General features: G+C 45.4%; 1 protein-coding gene across 1 annotated transcript in view; it reads right to left on the bottom strand.

Moving 5' to 3' along the window:
* The window catches only part of MYH13 (myosin, heavy chain 13, skeletal muscle), a 48555-nt gene that overhangs the window by 21819 nt on the left and 12957 nt on the right, over positions 1–13779 (bottom strand). The window contains exons 11-20 of the mRNA XM_004685084.2: positions 13338–13456; positions 12511–12660; positions 12242–12412; positions 11283–11592; positions 8608–8681; positions 8427–8514; positions 6902–7019; positions 5897–6020; positions 4535–4671; positions 1773–2028 (exon numbers count right to left, since the gene is read on the bottom strand). Of these exons, the coding sequence (XP_004685141.1) occupies positions 1773–2028; positions 4535–4671; positions 5897–6020; positions 6902–7019; positions 8427–8514; positions 8608–8681; positions 11283–11592; positions 12242–12412; positions 12511–12660; positions 13338–13456 (1547 nt within the window). The remainder of the gene's footprint in view (positions 1–1772; positions 2029–4534; positions 4672–5896; positions 6021–6901; positions 7020–8426; positions 8515–8607; positions 8682–11282; positions 11593–12241; positions 12413–12510; positions 12661–13337; positions 13457–13779) is intronic.

Raw genomic sequence — 13779 nt, 5'->3', positions numbered from 1 at the left:
ATCTTTTTAAAAAATGACTCAAGTACTTTTTTACAAGCGTACTTATTTCCAAAACATGACTACCTCTTAGTTCTCAACAGAAATGTTCTGCTAGTGTCTCTATAGCCCTGCCTCCTGGGACAGAAAATTTAAAGTAGACAAAAATAATTAATTCAATAAATACATATCCCAGAATTTGCAATACTGTAATGAATCTCTTAGACAGGCCAACATTGGCTAATTATGTCTTAAAATTACTTGAGTTACATTTCTCATCCAAGAGCATTATAATGCTGGACAGACATTTCGAGGTAATAATGAAAAGAGACCGACAAGAATAACATCAATATTTTTTGAACAGGTGCTAGATGCCAGGCACTTTACACTTGTGAACCTACCTGAGTCTCCCCAGAACCCTGTGCAGCAGTTAGTATTACTATGCCCATTTTACAGATGAGGAAACAGAGGCACAGAGAGAGTTAAGTAATTTGCTTGAGGTCACACTGCTGGCAAGTGAAGGAATTGGGATATAGAACCTGAGACCTGGGTATAAAACTTGTTCTCTTCATGCTGAATTGCTGCTAAAAACTGCACTGCAGTGATTGGGAAAGAAAAACAGGCAAGGGAACGCTTTGTGTGTAAGGCAAAAGATAAAAATGGGGCCCTCCCTGGTGGCGCAACGGGTTAAAGCACAGCACCATGAAGCTAACCACAGCCACTGCAGCATGTTTGATCCCCAGCCAGGATCTGACCCACATGGCGCGGCAGACCTCTCCTTCCTGCCTGCCTCTTCCCTCAGCAGTGTATTTCAGTACATCTGCCTGTTCTGCTCCCTACTCTGTCTCTGGCCAATCCTCTCACCCTCCCCCCATTCCTGCACCTCTGTCCTATATCCCAGTTCTATATGTATATATTTATATATGTATGAATGTATGTATGCATGTATAAATAAATAAGTAAATCTTTTTAAAAAGGTAAAAATGTTTCTCGTACAGTGAGAATTTTTTTAAAAGGGTGAGTGCTACAAGCTTTAGGGAGTACACTATAAAATGTATGTTCTGTATTGGCATTACTTTTCAAATTTCTTTGATAAAATGCATATTTTAAAGTATTTTAGTATAATAATTTACTGAAAATCACCCACAGAAAATTTCTCTTTCTATTTTGAATAAAGCCACTGAATTTTAGTAATTTACTTTTACTTACATGAATTTTAAAAGACATGGTGCATCCCTGACAGCTTTAAAAAAATAGATTTATCTATTTATGCATACAAGAACTGGGGTAACTGGGATACAGGCCAGAGATGCAGGGGGTGAGAGGATTCACCAGAGACAGAGTGGGGGTCAGAACAGGCAGATGGACTGAAGTACACTGCTGAGGGGAGCAGCGGGCGGGTCAGGAGAGGTCTGCCACGCCATGTGGGTCAGCTCCCTGGCAGGGGATTGAACTCATGCTGCAATGACTTTGGAGAGCTTCATGGTGCTGAGCTTTAAACCCGTTGCGCCATCAGGGAGGGCCCCCTAACAGGTTTTTTTTTAAATTATTACTGTGGTGACAACATATATCACTCCTGCCACAGCGAATAATCCGCCTCCTTGTGGAAGACAGAGAAATCAGTGCAGTCAGAATATCCGGCACAGGCATTTGCCTCCCCTGAGCCAGGCCCTCCTGTCACGGGCGGCATGGTGTTGCAATACCCATTTCACCACTAGGTGGCAGCACCGGCTCTTGAATGATCTCGTAAGGGCTGGCCACAGGTTGCTCTCTGCTCTAGGGAGGAAGATACTTACAGATTGCACCTGCAACTGGAGGTCATTCTTTTCCTGCAGCAGGGTCACCATTTTCTCCTCCAGTTCCTTCCGGCGAGCCTCAGATCTGGCCAGTTCTTCCTTGGCCCTCTCAAAGTCTTCCTTCATGGTGGCGATTTCCTTCTCCGCCTCTGCGCTCTTCAGCAGGGGCTTGATTTTGAAGAACAGATTCATCCATGGCCAGTGCTTGACGTTCATAAAAGAGCGGATGTTGTACTGGATGCAGAAGATGGAGTCCCTGCACATCCGGTAAGCCTGGATTAATGAACCACAGCACTGCCCAGTGTTACCCTTAACTTACCCCCAGGGGCCCGGGGCCCCATTCCTAGCTAGGTGGGAGGGAATCTATAGCCAAGTCTTTCAGATCTTCTGGGCTCCAGAGAAGGTTCTGAAAATGAGGGGCAAAAGAAATAGAGCGGGCCAACGTTGGGAGGTTGTTGGGGTACAGTAAAGTTAAAAACTAAGCCCCCACTCCTTACCCAGCAGGCAGGTTTGAATAGATAAAGTTGCCTTGGGGAGAAGACCAGGAAAAACCAGTGCAGCTCCGGGAATGCAGAAGCAGACGCCAGGACATGCTTCTGCGTCAAAGGCCAGTGCTGTGACCAGATACCCCAACTGATAACTGATGCAAACTGGGGCCCCAAGTTAGAAAGCCCTCCAAAACAAAGCTGCCCGAAGGGGGCGGCAGGTTTGTTAAAAGAGAGGCCTGCATGGCACTGCAAGCCACCGCAGCTGCTTCTGTGCGAGTTCAAATCCCGCCTGCCCCGGAAGTGACCACATGGTGGGCAGACCTCTCCTGACCCGCCTGCTGCTCCCTTCAGCAGTGTACTTTGTTGATCTGCCTGTTCTGCCCTTCACTGTGTCTCTGGTGAAGCCTCTCACCACCCCTGCACCTCTAGCCTGTACTCTAGCTCTGTATGTCTAAATAAATAAATCTTTAAAAAAAAGAAAAAGAGGCCTGCATGCCTGCATGGACACAGCAGGCGGGCTTGGAGCAGCCACCTCTTGCCAGTGCAGAAGTGGAACTGATACAAGATGAACACTGATCAGTACACTTCTGCACACCTGTGAGAATGGCCTGTCTCAGAAAGTCCAGAAGCAAGTGCCTTGCAGCTCTGATGTGCATTTTCCCCATGGTAGGTGGTGCTGCTACTTCTCATCTTTTTGAAATCCATCCTGCCTTTGATTCTGCCACGAAACAGCTGTCCTGTTTCACTTTGACATTTGGGCTCCTTCTGGTGCAAATGTTGGACCAAGACCCTTCTTTAGCCCTCTGGTTGTCCACCTGCCTCTTGCTCTCGTAGGCTGGATCTATCGGCCCAATTCTGATTGTTGCCCGCAGCCGGGGACTCCTGCACCAGCTCCTCTTCCTCCAGTTTCCTGTCATTCATGCGTTCCTGACGATTTGCCGCTATTTTCCCTTCTTGAGGATTTTTTTTTTCATTTCTATGCCTTGTTTTTGTCCCCCATTGCCCTAAATAGTGTGCTTGTTGCAGGCATTACAATTAGCGCAGCATCATCTGTCTGCTGCCCACTTATTGAAACCAGGGCTCTGCAGTGTGGCTCTTTCTCCCACTGCTGGCGCAGATGGGCGGCCGTCAGAAAGCCCATGGCGGTTTCCCCCTGCACAGCCTGAAGTTGACCCTACCCGGGGCACCAGCCCATTCGAGCTTGGAGACCAGAGGGTGTCTCCTCACTGGTGCTGAGGGCACCACCCAGGCTGTGCTGAAGCCTCCAGGATAGGTACCGGGAGGTACGGGCATAGGGCCTGGCACCAGCCTGTTGATATCTGACACCTGGATCACAGAGCGGATCAGTGAGGTGCAAGCTAAATGAGCCAGTAGAGCTCATCAGCTCACGGGTTAATTGTTTGGTGTCAGATGGGCTGATTGGGCCAAAACGGCCCAATCGCTGACTTAGGATTGAAAATGGTCCAGTCAAGCAGGTATCAAGTAGGGTGGGGGACTCTGAAAGAGGATGTAAGGCAGGGGAGGTGCCAGCTTGGGTCCCGATGCCTGCCACCCTGCTCCTGGCCTCTGACAAAGCAGCACCCAGTAGCCGAACTCTGAAAAGAAGCCGACGAGCTTTGCAGATACTGGGCAGCCTCTCCCGCTCCCAGGCCTGCCCTGCCGCCACCACAAGGGGGCACCAGAGGTCCCGGGGCTGGCGCCTTAGGGGCTGTGTGTGGGTGGCGCTGCAACTCACAAAGAGCCACTGCCAAGGAGTATCTGATGGTCTGGCATCTCCTCTCCTTGCTCCGTGGCTGCCAGGTGCAGCGCCCAGCTCTGTCCCTACCTTCAGACGGTAGCTGGGGCTGCTGCAGCGTCATCCCAGGGGAGCTGCCCATGAGCTCTCCAGTGGCAGTGAGTTGCACCCTGGCCTGCTGCTTGACGTGAGCTCCAGCCCCTCATTGGCAGGACGGTGTCATTGCGAACAAGCGACCTTTGGTTTGGGACTTCTGAACACTCTCTGGGGTGAGAGAGCAATAACCTGTGGGCATAGAAACTGTTTCCCTGCTTCTCTCTGAGCCCAAGTGTTCTTGCGGTTGCACACTTGAGTGAAACCCACAGACAGTGACCTGTCCTCTCCCCGGCCACTGCCCTTTGTCCTGCAGCAGCCCTGTGTCATCGTCTGTGACTCTTGGAGGGCACGGCTCATTTCTGTAATCCACGCCAAGCGAGCCTTCAGCTCAGGATCTGGCCAGTACCTGTTGGTGACGTGGAGCGGGGAGGGGGGTGCCTCACCTCCTTTCCGTCATCTTCTTAAACTCTACCCGCATCAGATACCCACGGCACACAGCCTGCGTGCGTGTCATCAGGGTCACCAGCTTCTCATCCCTCATTTCCTCCAAAAGTCCCAGAAGTCCAGCTTTGAAAAACACCTGTATTCCAGGAGAGACAAGCCCTGTTTCACCGTCAGCAGCATTTAACCCGGGGCGTGCAAGGGACTTTGTCTCTGCCCAACCCATATCCTCCCCCTTCAGAGCGGTGCGCACCCACCCGGCCCTCTGGGCTACATTTTCAGAACATCAGTGACCCAGTAATAACTACACATTACTGTCCTTCCTTGCTCTGTTCATCCTTGCTTCGGTCCCACTGATCTAGTCTTTCAGATTTTTTTTTTTGTTCCTGCAGTATCTGTCTTCATTTAGAAAAAGACCATAGAAAGTCAGGTGAGACCAAGGTTGAGGTAGATGTAGGTTAAGCTACAATTTTCTGTCAAGACCAAATTTGGAAGAGAAAGCGTGGATTCAATTCCTGGAAAACCCTGCTTATTTCTCTGAGACTCTCCCCCTCCTCAGTAAACTCTGCCTCTCCCAGTTAGGGGGAAGGGCTTTAGGCCTGAGCTCCCTCATCCACTCCTTAGAAACTCACAAACCCTCTTTCACTTTATCCTGATTTTAATGTCTTTCCCTGGGCTTGTCAGTATTGGGTGGCTAGAAGAACTCGCTTGGTTGCTGCCGAGATTCTTACTCCTTGTCCAAGGCATTTTCCATCCACCTGCTTGGGCAGATTCTGACTGAGCTCACATATAGGAGGCAAAGAAGAGTTGAGAAAGTGACAGTGGCGTGTGACTGTGGTCATTTTAGGAGGGTCAGACACCCCTGCCTTTCTCTCCTCTTCTCCCTTGCATAGTAAGAAGGCTGGCCCCACCTCAGGTCCCCTACGCCCACTGACACAGCACCCTAAGTCCTGCAGTGTCCTCAGGAAACAGGACACCGTGGCGGGCAGCAGGATCTGCAGGAGATATTCCCCTATTCCCTACTCTCACCTGGTCCTTTCTGGAAACAGAGTTTGGAGCTAGGTGAGGATGGAGTCTGACCTTTGCTGCTCACTGTTTCTGAGATCTCCAGCCAGCTTCTGGCCCTCTGGCACCCTCCATTTCCCCAGCCCTCTCCACCACCCCATGAGGTAAGTACCACCCTTATCACCTAAGGCCCTTGGGAGGATGGAGTGAAATATGTCTAGAGTGCTATCGTAGATGGGAATTAACGGCAGACATTTTGACTGGTTACAGTTGTCCTCCTCAGTCTCTCACTGTCCCTGGAAGTCTATGTCCTCTTGTCTGTGGGTGTGGGAAAGTGTCCCAACATCACCAGTTCTCACCTTGGTATGGCCAAATCTGAACTGCTCTTGGTCCACGTCGATGGAGTTCAGAAGCTTCTCAGAGGCATTTTTGCTGTCAATGAACTGCCCTTCCGGGATGGCACTGGCATTGAGAATCCGGTACCTAGGTGGGAACAAGGTGGCTCAGCTCCCACCTGCTCTGAGCAGTCCCAGAAGCGGGAACTTCACCTATGCTGTTTCCTGAAGATGCAGGAAGGGCACCAGCCCCTCTCCAAATACTCCCAGCCTGAGACCAGACCTTCTATAAACTGTTCCTGATCCAGCCATAAGAGAAAACAGAATATTGTGCAGCCAGTCTGGAGAGGGGGACATCTAGGGACTGATTCTAGGAAATTTTGCTATGGCAGTGAGGACAAAAAGGTAATGAGAGGAAGCCCAACCAAGTGCATGGTTAGAATTTCGCTTGTAGAGGAAATGGATTTTAATCTGATTTCAAAGAGTCTTGAAGTCAGCTACAACCTTCAGGCCAATGGTCCCCTGCTATCTGGAATGTTCTCCTCCTTGCCATCCTGGACAGATGGCAATGGGGAGAAGAAATGTGATCTAGAGCAGTAAGTCTGAATTGAGAGCAGTTTCTGTCTTTGGGGGACACTCAACAATATCCAGAGATAGTTTTATTTGTCATAGTTTGAGAGGGAATGGTTCACTAATGGAAACTTTAGGAAGAGACCAGAGGTGCTGTTAAAATCATATAACATTCAAGACAGTCCTTGTAATGAAGGGTCAGCTGACCTCAACTGTCCATCATGTCTTCCTGTCTGGAGTCCAGCCAGGCAACAGCCACTTGGGATCTGACCTTGGCACCACTTTGGGCTGGCCACACTCCCGATGGGCAGAGGCTCATCCTCCCTACCCCAGCAAAAGACAGAAGTCATGGAAACCATGGAAGGTTTGCAAGCTCACCAAACACTCAGCTCATGGGGCGCTCTGGGGAATACAGAAGAGCCTTCAGGAGGAGACAGATGCCAAGACAAGCTGACTTACCGTTGCTTGAAGTCTGCATAGAGGATTCGGCTGGGGAATCCTTTCCTGCAAATCCGGATGCCCTCGAGGACCCCGTTACAGCGCAGCTGATGCATGACCAGGTAGTGGTCCATCACACCTGGGAGAGAATGCCCCAGGGCTGGTCAGTGGCTTTTTCATTGTTTTGTTATTGTTGTTTCACTTTGGGTTTTGTTAGTCTAACTACAAAGAGATGCTCCAACGTACCCAAGCTTTGAGTGGAAGTGTTTTGGAACAAGCTTAAGGTAATGGGCCGAGGGTGACTAAAACCTGCTCAGTCTTACTGTAGAAATAATGTCAACCTCTTGCAGAGACTCTAGCACCCCAAAACCATGGGAATCCAATCCTATTAATGGCCCTTGACTCTGTAATTAGGCTCCAGGAAGGACTGAGTGAGTATGGAATGGGTTTGGGGCTTCCCTTAGGTAGCTTGAGATACCTCCTTGCTTCCACTCAAGGATGGGATGTAAAATCTATAAGTTATATGTTTTGTGGGAGAAAGAGAGAAGGGGGTAGAGGTACAAGGGTGGTACACTGGGTAACCATGGTTGACTGTTGGGCTCCTGTTCTGAGAGGCAAGGGGAGCATCCCAGAGTGAACAGTGGCAGATGTTCAATCATGGACTGCAAGTCTCTCGTGCTAGAAAAGAACAACTTGAGGTGGGGGTGGGATGGGATGAGTTACCTGGTAACCACAGAGCTATGTGACCATTTGTTTACCTCTGTGACAACTGAGCCTGAAATGTAGCTATAGTCTAACAATATTTGTGAACCTGGATTTGGGGGACAGTTAAAGCTTTACTTAACTACACTGTGTTCTGTATCTGCATAGGTCGGCACTATGCATGTAACATATGTGCTCAACATTATTTGCATAAATTAACGTAACTTGTACCTGTTCCTCAGTTTTCTCACCTATGAGATGGAGATAATTGATATTTATCTGGCAGAGAACAGTTATAAGCAATGGAGATAATATAACAAAAAGACTGCATCCTGTTAGAGGCTCAGAGAATAGTTGTCATGATGTCGCCTTTATTAAGAAATGCCCAAGATGGCTGCAAAATCTAGCGGTGCTTCACAGGGGAAAGGGAGTCACAGAGCTCTTTAAGAATCCTATGAACGAAATAGATATAATAGACCTGTGCTTTGTATGCGTATCAGATAGTCTGGGTAGGATTTCATAGTAGCGGTGTCATATAAAATATAGGAAGCCCAGCTAAACTTAAATTTCAGATAAATCATGAAGTATGTCCCACATGTTACAATACTCATACTAATAAACTTTTATTGTTTATCTGGAATTCAAATTTAACTGGCCATCTGGTATTTTTATTTGCTAAATCTGGCAACACTATTTCATAGAGTACTTTGAGAAGTGATAAAGACTCTAACCCTTTCCTCAGGGAAACATATGTGCAATTGCACACATGCATGTACCACACACCCTCATGCACGCAATTGTGCATATGTTTCAGGGAGTAATGTTCTGGCGGATTCTTACTCACCGGGAGTCTTGGTTTCATTGGGAATCAGACATCGAACAAAATGAGGGTGAGTGCTCCTTAAATTGGTCATCAATTTGTTTAAATTTTCCTGGAACACAAACAGACCAAGCACACTTACTTTAGCAAATGCCAGTTCACGGGCAGAAAATCAACCAAAAATGGAAGAGGCCAAAATACGAACCCTGAACACAGCTGATACCGTCTGGAAGGAGGAGCCCTTCTTCTTCCCGCCCTTCTTGCTTCCACCAGCGTCACCTGGAGACACAGCAGACTGTCAGATGCACCTGCAGACACAGGGGTGCCCCCCTCTTGCCCCAGTTTTGTTGAGATATAACTGACAAATAATGCTGTGTAAGTTGAAGATGTATGATATATTGATTTGACTGTATGCATAGTGAAATGATCACAGCAAGTCTAGTTAATAACTGTCATCCCCAAGAGTTGCAACTTTATTTTCTTGCAATGACAACTTTTAAGATTTATTCTCTTGACAACTTTCAAATATATAATACAGCATTGCCAATTTTACTTACCAGGTTCATGTTATATCCCAGGACTTATTTATTTTTATAACTGAAAATTGTACCTCTTCACCTATTTCCCCCATCTCTGACAGCCACCAATCTGTTCTTTTGTGATGTGAGTTTGGCTTTTTTAGATTCCACATATAAGTGAGATCACACTTTTTTTTTTTTCTCCTCACTTACTTCATTTAAGCATAATGGCCTAAAATTCTTTCCATGTTATTGCAAGTGGAAGCATTTTCTTTTTGTATGGTTGAATAATATCTCACTCACTCACTCACCTGCTATCTCTCTATCACCTATCACTTTCTTGATTCATTCATCTGTTGAGGTACACTTAGGTTGTTTCCATGTCTTGGCTATCATGAATAAAGCTCTGTGAACAGTGGGGTGCAGATGTCTGTTTGACACAGAGTTTTCATGTCCTGTGACTATATTCCCAGAAATGGCATTGCTAGGTCACGTGAGGGTTCTATTTTTAATTTTATGAGGAATCGTTATGCTGTTTTCCAGACTGTGCAAATTTACATTCCTACCAACAGTGCACAGGATTCCCTTTTCTCAGTGGAGGACTTTCTAGAACACCCCTTCCTGCCCTGAAATGGGAGTTCTGATTTTCTTTTAATATAAGAGGGCTGAAGATTTTTTGTGTGTTTTGTTTCCTGTGCTCTTTTAAATATGTCTCTATATTTCTCAGGTTCAGAGACACACCTTTACTGATGATGGAATAAGGTGTGTGTTTGTGGGGGGTTGTATATGTGGGCAACATTTAACTGAGACTATAACTTAGACTCTCAGTAGCAAAGGAGAATCAGGAAAGAAATCCAACTCAACAGATGGATTGAGATGTCTCTCTCAATGACTGCAGTTTCTGTCTGCCTTTACCTCCTTTTATTCTTGATAAATACTTTATAATGAGGGAGCAAGTGGAAGTAACACAGGTGATGTTTCTCTCAAATAGTCTACAAGTAATTTTTTTTTCTTTTTGCTTAAAAGAAATAACCCAACTTAATTTGGAATCATTGATACTGAGTCTACTTTATCTGACTGGCTCAATTTCTGGTATATAATCCAAGGCTCGTTCTTGACAGAAGCATCTTGTCTCATTCTCCACCCTACCACCACCCTTCCTCCCACTTCCTGGTCCCCAGAATCTAATGTGAATGAGTGTTTGGGCAACAGGAAGAGAGGCAGGAAAGTCATCATCTCAGATCCACACTCATAACTTGTATTTGGTATCTTGGTATTGTCACTAAGGGAGATTATGCAATACAGTTACAGACATGTCCTGACTAGATTCAAAGATGATGCCTATTCAAGTTTAAACTTGCACACATTTTTGATATTCTATTACTCAGAGTACACTAGACTTTGCAATATTTTAAAAATGATCTCCATATATATTTGCAAATTAAAACACTTCTTTGTTAAATTTATATAAGTAAGGCAGTCCATCATTTTAAAAACTTATTTGGCAACTGTATTTACATACATACACAAACACACATAAATGAGCAACCTTCATAAATGATGCAGCTGTTTTGGGGAGCAGTCTGGAAATTCCTCAAAAAGTAACATAGAGTAACCATTAGGCTTAGCAATTCTAGTCTTAGGGATATACCCAAGAAACTTGAGAACATATGTCTATATTATATGATATATGCTCATAGTAGCATTATTTGTGAGAGCCAGAAAGTGATCATCTAAATGGCCATCTACTGATGAGTAGACTGACAAAATGTGTAATAGCCATTCAATGGAATATTACTCAACTGGAAAAAAGATGTGGAAGTATTGTTATGCTACAGCATAGTAAAACCTTGAAAATATTATGTTTACTGAAGGAAGTACCATGTGATAGGTGACTATATTTAAATGGAATGTCTAGAATAAGCAAATCTATAGAGATAGCAAATTAATAGTTGCCAGAGACCAGGGAAGGAAGAAGTGGAAAGATACTGCTAGTGGGTTACAAGGTCAGTGGAAAAATGTTCTTGCAGTAAATAGTAGAGATGGTTGCACAACCCTGTAAATATACTAAAGAAACCTACTGAATTATTTAAAGGGTGAATTTTATGGTAAGTAAGTTACACCTCCATTAAAACACTCAGAGAATGTGGTATTGGCTATCTTTTCTGCTAAAAGACTACTAACCTTCATAGAACTCAATCTCCTAAGAAGAGGAAGATTAGGAGAAAGAAAAACTGTAGAGCAGAAACAAATTAAGTCAAATTCAACCTACAAATCATATTTCACTATTGGCTCTTTATGAGCACTTTGGATTATGAATAACTGCATAAAATTTGGGGTGGGGATAGGGACAGAATCTCACCTGCTTCTGCACCAGCATAGTTGGAAAAAAGGAAGGATAGCAGCTTCAGCGAAGACTTCTGGTACAGCCCCACCACGGTCTCGTTCAGCGGGTCCTTGTTCTTGTCAAGCCAGCCGGCGATGTTGTAGTCCACGGTGCCGGCATAGTGCACCAGCGAGAAGTGGGCCTCAGCCTTGCCTTTGGCAGGCTTGGGCTTCTGGAAGTTGTTGGACTTGCCCAGGTGCTGGTCATACAGCTTGTTCTTGAAGGAGGTGTCTGTGGCCTTGGGGAACATGCACTCCTCTTCCAGGATGGAGAAGATGCCCATAGGCTGGATGTAGGAAAACAGATGAAGACTTAGCATTTAACAGAAACTTCCAAAGACTCCACTGCTTGCAGGAACCAGAGGCAGTAATGCTATTGCTCTGTTACTAGATACATGGGGATGTAAATACTGTGAGGTTCTTGGTTGATCGTTCTGATGACAGAGCAGTGCTAGACATAGAGTATGTGTTTAATGAATATTTGTTGCACAAGAGAATATGGGGTGAAGTTATGCATAGCCACCTTATATACTCATTTTAACATCCCTGCTGTTCACATGTTATGGGGATTCCTTTAAAAAGTTAATGTCATCTGCTATGTTCCTAATAATATTCCTCCTAGAACTCCATTACACCTGTGATCCCTCTTTCTCTGGTCTTTGGACTAATCAGAGGTATAAAAATGACACCGTCACCCTGACCTCCAACTCCTGTTCACAGTGAGTGTGATAAATGAACACCCAAGCAACCCTTTAAGTGTCTCATCAGATTCTCGGTGCTTACCACATACTTTCTCACAAAGGGATTCTGCTATCTGAACATTGGCAGCCTAGAAGGTTGAGGTTAGGGGAGCAGATCTATTAGCAGGGAAGAGTTAGAGCCTGGGGGTGATGGCCCTAACCAAGGAGGTGCACCTGGGGAGCGGCCTTTCTCTACCTTCTCAATGAGCTCAATGCAGGCAGCCAGGTCCATCCCAAAGTCGATGAACTCCCACTCGATACCTTCCTTCTTGTACTCCTCTTGCTCCAGCACAAACATGTGGTGGTTGAAAAACTGTTGCAGTTTCTCATTGGTGAAGTTGATGCACAGCTGCTCCAGGCTGTTGAACTGGGTGTTTCAAATAGCAAAGGTTTTGGGTGAGTTTGAAAAACCCCTTGGGGATTCGGCAAAGCACACACAAAGCTGGCATTTTCCAAACCACTCACATCGAAGATCTCAAAACCAGCGATGTCCAAGACCCCGATGAAGTACTGCCTGGGCTGCTTGGTGTCCAGCTGCTGGTTGATGCGGGTGACCATCCACAGGAACATCTTCTCATAGACGGCTTTGGCCAGAGCACCCACCGAGTTGGTCACCTTAAAGAATTACCCATTCACCCCTCAAATTAGTGTCTTTGTAGTTATATCAAGTTGAAACATCTAAAGTTGACTGAATGATGGTTAAAAAATGGCTGGAGATCAGTACCTTCATATTGTCTGATCTAGTACTAAATATTTTTGTAAGCATTTACCCAGTTCATGATCTTCTGTCTCTGAGAACTACTGCATGTATGAAGATAGTTTTTTAACATGTGACTAGACCCTGGTCACACTTCATTGTTCAAGAGGTAGACATTTGACCCTCATTGGGTTAAATGGAGTAATTCTCCTGAAAATTGGAAATTAGGATCAAAGACACTGGCCTCAGTGTCAGGACAAGGCTGGAACCACAGAGACATAAACTTGGGATCTGTGGGCTGGCTCTGGCATGAGAGGTGGAGACACAATAGAGGAGAGAGGTGACAGCCCACACATTCCCAGGGAAGAAGCAGGAGTGCAGTGGCCTGGCTCCAGGGAGCTCTTTAGGTCCTGGCTCCAAGCCTACAAGCTGCCTAATGGACACTCCTTGATAAGCAGTCTTTGAGTTACATGAAGACTAGACATAAATTCTCCCTTAGTGCTGAAGCCAATTTCATTAGTATTTCTGACATTTTAAGATGATGGAGAAAATAGCTAAATACATCACTCAGCTGGATTTGAAGCATCTTGATTACCTGCTGGACATTTTGCCCTTTCGTGACATATTCATTCCCAACCTTCACCCTTGGATAGCACAGGCCTTTCAGCATTTCTGCAGAATTCAGACCCATGAGGTATCCAGCTTTGTCAGCCACTGGAGGAAGAAGAGAAATAACATCACATAAAAACAGCAGCTGCTAAAGAATCTCATCTGAGTCCTCCTGGAAATGTTTTCTATAACTCTTTTGAGTGTGTTATTTTCTCTTTTATACACTAACTATGGATTTGTCCCATAAAACTTCAACCCTATTGTCCAGCATTCCAGGTTTATAAGAATTTTTAATTTACTTTTTAGATGCAATTTTTAATAATAGGTATTTGTGATCTACTGAAATAAAAAAAATATTTCATTGCAGAGTGCTATTAGATACTAATAATACAATAAATGGTTTCTAAGTAAAGGCAACACTTGGGGGA

This window comes from Condylura cristata, unplaced genomic scaffold, assembly GCF_000260355.1.
Source record: "Condylura cristata isolate star-nosed mole 26May11 unplaced genomic scaffold, ConCri1.0 scaffold00017, whole genome shotgun sequence".
Classification (NCBI taxonomy): Eukaryota; Metazoa; Chordata; class Mammalia; order Eulipotyphla; family Talpidae; genus Condylura; species Condylura cristata.
Note: the sequence above shows the minus strand (reverse complement) of the source record. Positions and strands in the feature narration are given on the sequence as shown.